The 9384-nt window shown below is 42.3% G+C and overlaps 1 protein-coding gene across 1 annotated transcript; it reads left to right on the plus strand.

The window, feature by feature from the left end:
• The first annotated feature begins 7939 nt into the window (after window positions 1-7939).
• On the plus strand, window positions 7940-8377 carry LOC102867236 (60S ribosomal protein L26-like). Its single transcript, XM_006882941.1, has one exon. The coding sequence runs from the start codon at window positions 7940-7942 to the stop codon at window positions 8375-8377; it is 438 nt and encodes a 145-aa protein (XP_006883003.1).
• The last annotated feature ends 1007 nt before the right edge of the window (window positions 8378-9384 follow it).

The following is a 9384-nucleotide window of genomic DNA, read 5'->3' on the forward strand; positions in this document are numbered from 1 at the left end:
AACAATAATCAGATATGCTGAATCAGAACTTACAGTAAGATTCCTAGGTAAGGAACTACTAAACTGTTTCCACTGTGGTTGTACCCTTTTGTGTTCTCACCAGTAATGGATTAAGATTCTAATTTCTCTACTTTCTTGCCAATACTTAGTACTTTCATTTTTTTTTGTATCACTTATAAACAGTTTGAAATGAAGAACAGAAGAATCATTTAAATTCTGTAGCACTTCTACCAACAGGTTTAAAGAAGGAAATGGACTTAAAATTATAGCTTTAATATAACCATTGGAATGAACCATGTGTGCTACTCAGAAACTCCTCCTATAGACTAAAGAGCAAGAGTTTTCAAGTTCTAATACACAGAAGAATCAACTAAGGAAATTGTTATAATGAATCTCAGCTCCCACTACCATAGAGGTTTCAACTCAGTGGGTCTAGAGCAGAACTCATTATATTTTTAATCAGCACCTCATGTAATCCTGTAACAAAAGGTCTGCTTCAGAAAACTCATTTTAATGTATGTTTCTAAAATTTCAGCAATTTTCTCCTGCTTCTGCATGGAGAATGGAGCAGTGTGTTTAAGTGAGAAGATTAGCTACCTGAGGAATACTAAAGGAAAGATAAGAAAGAGGAATTAATACTGAGCTCCTGCCTTATCTCTTTTGCTATTTACTCTTGTTGTCATCTAGTTGGAATTGACTTACAGCTGATTGTTCAGCTGGTTTTTAGAGGCTGTAAATCAAGAGATATCTAGTTCTCTCAGACAGCTGATCAATTCACACCGCCTGCCTTTACATTAGCAGCAGAATTCTCTATTCGCTAGGCCACCAGAGTGTCCTCTTAGCATCTTTTTTTGTTGTTAACCACTGAGTCAGAACTGACTCAAAAACCCTCTAGCAGGTTTTCAGAAGCAGGAAAACTTCATGGAGGAGACTGCCCTTCTTTCCTGCAAAGTAGCTGGTGGATTTGAAACATGGGCCTTCAGCATGGCAACACCCCTGCTTACCACCAGGCCACCAGAGCATCCTTTTATCAGTCCTGAAAATAAAGTTATTACTTTCTAAACATAAACTCACTCTATACGTTATTAACATAAGGAAACCAGACCTTTTCTACTCATTGAGGTTACTACCAGTATTTTTCTTTTTCAAATCCTTCTCCTGCCCATACAACTATTCCATCTGAGTAGTTTTAACTCCCTTTGCCTTGTATTCTTCACTATGGAAATGGAAGCCATTTGGATGGGAGGTTTCACTTTCAGGCCAATAAATCTACTAATTTATTATCTAGTCCTGACTTCCCTATCTCCTTTAATAGTAGAGCTAAGTGTCTCTCCCATCAAAGGCCTCATCCTTGCTCTAGGATGCCACTCCTACCTACCTCCTCCACCTTCTTAAGAACTTATTTCATTATTCTCTTTTTTTTCCAAGCTCTCCCTTTCTTTTGGAGTATCTGATCAGTATTCAAAGAGTTTTGGGTTTTGTTTTTTTGCGTTTTTTTTTTTAATCTTATCTGGATTTCTTCAAATAACTGCAGAAGAATGTCTCTGTGTTTCATTAACTATGCAAAGGAACAAACTATAGTTAAAATTGAGAAGAATAGAGATTGCAGAACATTTAATTTATGCTCATACAAACTTACATCTAGATCAAGAAGCTCTTGTCCATACAGAGCAAGTTTTAAAATCAGGAAAGGTGTGTGTCAGAGTTATGTCCTCTCTCATACCTATTCAATGTTGGGCAAATCATTCAAGAAGCTGGACTCCTAAAGAAAAATGTGGCTTTAGGATAGAAGGAAGACTCCTCAGCAACCTATGTTATGCAAATGCCACAACCTTGCTTGCTGAAAGTGAGGAAGACTTGAAATGTTTGTGGTAGAAGATAAAAGATTATAGCTGTCACTCTGGTTTACATTTCATTATCAAGAAGACAAAAATCTTCACCACTGGGCAGACAGACAACATCATGACAGATGGAGAAAAGGTAAACATTGTCCATGATTTTTGCTTACTTGGATTCACAATCCCTTGGCACCTGCGGTCAGGGGATCAGAAGACATATAGCACTGGGAAAGTCTGCTGTTAGAGACCTCTCCAAAGTCCTGAGGTGCAATCATGCCAGTTTAAAGACTAAGGTGTGCCCGATTCAGACCATGGTGTTTTCAATCACTTTCTAGGCAACTGAGATCTCTGCAGTGAATAAGGATAACAGAAAAAGAATAGAGGTCTTTGAGATGCAGTGTTGGAAAAGAGTCCTGTCCTGCACCATTCTTATCAGCTTTGACACACTTGACCCCATTGCTGATGTCCTAATCCATTTTGTTGGGGGCTTTCCTCTCTTTCTTTCACTGACCTTCCATCTTTTGAAGTATAATGTCTTTTCCATGGAAAAGCCCCTCCTAACATTATGCAAGTATGTGAGGCAAAGCTTTTATCACCCTTACCTTTAAGGGGTACTCAGATTGCACCTTCTCCAAGATATATGTCTGTTTGTTAGTTTTGGACTGCCAAACTAAGAGGACAGAACAGGGTTTAGATCTGTTGTTTACAGCATCATTATGAGCTGTATGAGTTTATGAGGAGGAATGTGGCATCAGAATTGGAAGAAGACTCATCAACAACCTGTGTTATGCAGATGACACAACTCTTGTTTGCTGAAACTGAGGAGTATCTGAGACGTTTGATGCTTCAGAAGGTCAAAGACTGCAGTCTTCAATATGGATTGAAGATCAGCATCAAGAAAACAAAGAATCTCACCACTCAGCCAACTGGCAGCACCATGATAGATGGAGAAGAGATTGAGGTTGTTAACAATGTTGGGTTGATTTCCCCTGGTGTCTTCTCACTCACACTTAAGGCTTCCAGCATTTTCTGGTTTTAGAGACATGCATATTTATCTGAAACTGGAAATAACCTAGCAAGCCTTCAAAAACAGCATGCCCAAACTCATCACTTTGTCCCCAAATCCCCTCCTTCTTTCTGACCTCTAATTTCTGGAGCAGGTGTCACCCAGGGCCCAAATGCCAAAGTTAGAAGACTAGGTAATCGCCCCAATATCTGCTCCTCCCTCATGACTTACATCTACTCACTCAACAGAGTCAACATGGGCCGGACATTTGGCATTAGGGGAAATGGAAGCTTTGGATTTGTTTGCAAAGTGACTGGCATCTAGCTGTGCCAAGGAGGGAATGAGACAGGGATGAAGGAGAAATGAGCCTCTCAACCTCTCCCTGGAGGCTTTGCTTGGAAAGAGGTGCATTACACTCGGTTGTGCCCTTTACCTACAATCAGAAACCATTTTCAGAACAGTATGTAAAAGTACCACAATCTCTTAAACTCTTATAAATCTGAACCTGTGCATTCCTTCTTATCTATCTCCATAGCCACCGCTTAAGTTCAGGTCACCACCATTTACCACCTGCACTCTGAGTCCAGCCATTCTCTAAGCCAAAACTAAGATGAGACTCATAAAGAGCAAAGGTATGCTCTTTTCCCTTCTTAACACATTCAGTGGTTCCCTAGTGTCTGTGGGATAATGTCCAAATCATTTACATGACTTTACAAACCCTTCAGATCTAACTCACATAAACACAAGTCTTTTCACATTCACTTGAACACTGAAACACTTAGTGTTTTCTGAGCATTCCCTTGGAACTGAGATTCTGGAGTGAGGACAAGACTCATCATTTCCTTCCTGGAGCTGGTGGTCTAACTGGAGATGCAGATAATTATAATAATAATGAATTATAACTGTGATTTGTGCAGGAAAAGGGATATTTGCCCCCTCAACTCCCTACTTCAACCCCAACAAACCACTCACAGTCCCTGCCTTGTGGTTGATTTCTGTCTATGGTGTTTCCTCTCCCTGAAATGCCCACTTTCCTTCACTTGCATAAATCTCTCTAGCCCTCTGGGCTTCAACTCAAGCTTCCCTCTCCCAGGGGTCTTTCCTAAACCTTACGAGGCTCTCTGGGATCCTGCTCTCAGCCCTGGATGAATTTTGACGACAGCACCTGTGTCTTCTCGTGCTTTGGGGGCTGGCACAACAATAAATGTTTGCTGTGTGGGTGACTGGTAAATCCCCTTAAAGCATTTGTCAAAGTTTGCATTTTAAAAAACACTTACGAAGTCATTTCCTATATTCAGGAAAGCTTGGTGCTGAAATGCCAATAAATGGATCCAGAAATATTCTTTATGGTCTGGTCTGATAGAGACTGCTGGAGGGTCTTAGTCACCCTTCAAGCTTGGAACTGAAATCACCCCCATGATTCAACTTCAATAATAATCAATAATAATCCTGCCTATTATCTGTCTGTCTTCTCACTTCCTCTTCATCCTCAGGGGACTCTGGGGCATAGTTGTAGGGAATTTCACTGCTAATCTAAAGGTATTTCGTTTTAATTCACCAGCTACATATTGGGGAGTAGATGTGATTCATCGCCTTGGAAAACGTGCTGGAGGGTCTGCTATTGGTTCTGACCTAGTGGGAGTGACTGATTAGCCATTTTTATTCCTCCCTGCCATCTGAGCTTTATCCCTGAGCCAATGCTACCCTCTTGATCTATAAGGATTGATAGTTCCAAGGAGGGACCTCTTCCTCAGGTTACCAATCACTTGATGTTATTGATAGATGAGCTACTGATGGATTCAAGCTGCCAACAAGGTTTGGCCTTTGGGTTAGCGGTGCAAACTCTATGGACTGCACCACCCAAATTCCTTACTTTAAGGAATATTTCTTCATCTTTTTTAAAAAAACTTTTTTGTTGTTGTGATTTGCGTGCAAATACAGAGCAAAGTGGTTTTCCAATTAACAATTCACACCAGTTAAGTTTCCTGACTTTGATTACAATCCCTATATTGTAATAGTACTCTTCTCACTTGAATCCATCAGTGGCTTCTCCTGATAAATACCTGCAAACTCCTCCTGTGAGATTTACAGTCTCAGAAACACACTGGAGAGTCGGCTATAAATTGGTTCCAACTCATGGGTAATGAGTTTGAGTTTTGACAGGCTTTCTGATCACTGTGACTAAGCATGTCTGGAGTATCTTTGGGAGCCTCAGGCCAGCATACTGAGGGAGGTTATTGAGGTGAAGTGAACCCAGTTGCACAGCCCCACGTAGTCTTCACTATGGCCGCCATGCTTATCTTTTCTCCAAGTTCTTGGCCCTGAAAACTTTGTTGAGCTCCTCTATCTATCAATTACCTCTCTGGTCTTGGGAGTTTCCAAGGGACCTGGGCTTTCTAGCACTTTCTCCAGCGCAGTCCCACTGACGAGTCTGTCTCATGGTGAATCTCCATCTGGTTTCCGAGACTGTCAATCTTTATGGAAGGAAAAGACCCAGGTCTCTGCTCCTGTCTTCTAGGTCTAGGCAAAAACTACTCTCCACCACCTCCCTTAGTCCGGTATCCGTCAGGATCTGCAGTTAAGGTCAGGTCTAGAAACAATCCAAGGTCAGGCCAGGAGGCAAGCCTGGTTTCCCCACACACTCTGAGATGGCTCCTGGACCCCCTCTAGAAGACACTTTGTTCTTTTCAAGACTCCTCACCCTCAGTGATTTGCCCACAAAATCCCATGATGCTCTCCTGAGCCTCCGCCTTCCGTGGAGCCATATTGTTTTGTTGCTGGACATCATCAAGTGGACCATGATTCATAGCGACCCTGTGAACAACAGAGCTGAACCTTGCCGTATCCTGCACTATTCCCAAAATCTCTGTCCTGCTGAAGTCCGTGGCAGTAACCACTGTGTCAACCATCCTGCTGAAGAGTTTCCTCTCTTTCACTGACCTTCTACCTTTTCCAGCATGGTGTCTTTCTCTGAGGACAGGGTCCTCCTGAAAAATATGGAAGAAAGAAAAATTTTAAAAAGGTGAGACAAAGTCTCACCATCTTTGCCTCTAAGGAGCGCTCTAGTTTCACTTCCTTCAAGACATATTTTTTCATTTTGATTTGGAAGATCATCTGGTCCACCTTTCATTTTTCAGCTGCAAAAACCGAGTCCCTGAGAGGAGATTGAAAATCAAACAAACAGTAACGAGAGTTCTCTGAGTCAGTCAGGGCCTTTCCACTCAGTCCTGCCATTCAGCTGTTTGTACAGGCTGCCCAACTTTTCCAGCTGGTTTCAGCCGGAAAGGTACGCCTCCAACAATTTAAACACAGGGATCATCGCCTACCTCCTCCACACCTACTCTCCCTTATCTAGCCTCTGACCCAGGAAAAGAGACTACTCAGTGACTTGAGTCCAGACTTGCCTTTTGCTGGTGCCGCTTGGGAAGGAGTAGCAGCCAGGCCAGTCTGAATTAAAGATGCAAGCCAGCACAGACGTGCTCTATTTATCTGCACAGCTCACAGACTAACAGAAACCTCTCTAGTGGACAGGATAGAGTTCCAATCTCCTAGCAGCACAACCCTCAAAGTGCCCCTGTTCTGTCCAGCAGTTAGGACGACTCTGCGCCCTTTCCTGCCATATCAACTGTCCTTGCAATGCACCAACCCCTTTCAGCTTCTCTGGCTTTATAGGTTCTGTTCCCTCTGCTCCAAATGCTCTTCTCAGCTTCTCCACCTGACAAGCTCTTTCTCATGGTTAAGACCCAGCTCAAAGGTCATCTCTCTCCTGCTCTGCGCAAATGTTTCCCTCCTCTTCCTCATTTTCCTTCTATTTTTCTCCAGGGTAGCACAGTGCTTCTCTGCCATTTTTATAGCACAGAAGCTCTGGTGGCCTAGTGGGTAAGGAGTTTCACTGTCAACCCAAAAGCAAGTGCTTTGAATCCACCAGCTGCCCTGTGAGAACAAGATGAGCTTCTCCTGTGTGATTTACAGCCTCTGAAAACTTGCAGGATAATTAGCCATGAATGAGTCAGTTCTGACTAAACAATAATGAGTTGGAATTTTTGTTGTCTTGGATAGTGTTGTAAAAGAAATAGAAAAACATGATTCTATGTCCCCACAGAAGAAACTCAACTCCATAAGGACAGCACTGTGTATTTGGGTGGTGTTTTGTTGGGCTTTTAAAAAAAATCTTAGTGCCTAGTGCACAGTGTTCAGTGAAGGAATAAATTGATATACAGACTCTGAATTTATTCCAGAGTTAAATTAAGAGGTCCTTAAAAAAGAGTGCATCTAAATTCCAAAATCAATCTCCATAATAGTCTATGTGTTTCCTACTGCCAAAGGGGCCCTTTAGAGTAGTGAGAGAAGATCTTCACCCTGAAACCCACAGCGTCCCTTTTCAGCAGGAAGTAGCTAGGAGAATACGCCATCCCCTTTTCCTTATGACTCAGGGTGAAGTCTCTCTCAGGGAGGAGTGATAGGGAATGGCAAAGGACACACTGACAAAGAAGATTAATCAGAACTGGCTTTGACAAGCACTGTGGCATTTGGACAAGAACAAACTGGGAGGAGGGTAGAGAGAATAGTGCAACAATGAATGAGTGGAAGCCCAAAATCTCTGTAAATGTTTATGAAAATTAATAAAATATAATTATAGAAAAGAAAAAAAAGAGGTCCTTAAAAAAAAAAAGCAAGTCTCAACGTTACAAAAGACTATCTTTTAAATGTATTTATTCGTAAAATATTTGAATACTCACTGTATGGAAATGAGTCCTGGTAGAACGCACATTATATAACTGAAAGACTGATGATTGGAATCCACCTGCTACTAAAGGGGGAAAGATAAGCAGTATCTTCCCTTAAAGATTTATAACCTCTGATGCCAGTGGATGATCGCTGTGAGTTAGACTCCACAGCAGTGCATTTTAGTGGGTGTGTGTAAAGCACTGTAGTACTGGATGAACAAAGCACTAGAGCACAAAATAAGGAAACACCAGTTTTGCCAGAAAGCATTTATTTTGGAGATCCAGGAAAGGCTTAGAAGATTAACAATTATAAGAAAACGACTGCTCTTTCGCCTCCTGTGGCCATCGCTGAAGCGGCAGCGGCCAAAATGAAGTTCAATCCTTTTGTGACTTCTGACCGGAGCAAAACCCATAAAAGGCATTTCAATGCACCCTCTCACGTTCAAAGGAAGATTATGTCTTCTCCTCTGTCCAGGGAGCTGAGGCAGAAATACAATGCGCGGTCCATGCCCATACGAAAGGATGATGAAGTTCAGGTTGTACGAAGGCACTATAAAGGTCAGCAAATTGGCAAAGTAGTCCAGGTTTACAGGAAGAAATATGTCATCTACATTGAACGAGTGCAGCGAGAAAAAGCTAATGGCACAACGGTCCATGTGGGCATTCACCCCAGCAAGGTGGTTATCATTGAGCTAAAACTGGATAAAGACAGAAAAAAGATCCTTGAACGTAAAGCTAAATCTCGCCAAGTTGGAAAAGAAAAGGGCAAATATAAGGAAGAAACAATTGAGAAGATGCAGGAGTAAAATATTAACACAACTTCATTAAAAACTGAAAATGTTAAAAAAGAAAAGAAAAGGACTAGGGGCAAGCTCTGGTGGCCTAGTGGCAAGAAGCTGCACTGCAATCCCAGAAGTGAGCAGTTCAAATCCACCAGATGCTTTGCTGGAGTTGTTGTTGTTTTTATGTGCCGTCAAGTCATTTGCGACTCATAGTGACCCTATGTACAACAACCCTAAACCCTGCTCTGTCCTGTGCCAGTCTCACTGTCTCGGACACACCCACCCTGATTACCCCAGTCACTGAATCAATCCACCTCATAGAGAGTCTTCCCCTCCTGCACTGTCCCTCCACCCTCCCAAGCATGATGTCCCTCTCCAAGGACTGGTCCCTCCTTGCAACATGTCCAAAGTATGTCAGACAAAGCCTCAGACTCCTTGCCTCCAAGGAGCAGCCCACTTTAATCCTCTCCAGGATGAATCTGTTTTCTTAGCAGTCTATGGTACATTCAACACTCCTCTCCAGCACCACAGCTCAAAGGCATCAATTCTCCTTCTATCCTCCCTAGTCGTTGTCCAACTCTCTGATGCATAACACATAATTGCAAAGACCATGGCCTCTATCTGGCACACCTTAGTCTCCAGAGTGACACCATTGCTCTTCAGTACTTTGGAGAGGTCCCTAACAGCAGACTTTCCCATGGCAATACGCCTTTTAATTTCCTGGCTACTGGTGCCGAGATTGTTGACTGTGGAGCCAAGCAAACTAAAGCTGTGAACAATCTCAATCTCTTCACCATCCATCCTGATGCTGCCAATTGGTCCAGTGGTGAGAATCTTTTGTCTTCTTGATATTGAGCCTCAATCCATATTGAAGGCTTCAGTCCTTGACCCTGCTGGAGAAGGAGGGACAACATTCTCTTATACCTGTCACATCCAATTTGATGGTACACACACACAAATAATAATTAATCATTTTAAAAAGAAACGAGCACTTACCTAACATTATTATAATAGGTCTTTTAGATAGATAG

This window comes from Elephantulus edwardii, unplaced genomic scaffold (genome assembly GCF_000299155.1).
Source record: "Elephantulus edwardii isolate Elephantulus edwardi_28Jun2011 unplaced genomic scaffold, EleEdw1.0 scaffold00026, whole genome shotgun sequence".
In the NCBI taxonomy this organism is placed as follows: domain Eukaryota; kingdom Metazoa; phylum Chordata; class Mammalia; order Macroscelidea; family Macroscelididae; genus Elephantulus; species Elephantulus edwardii.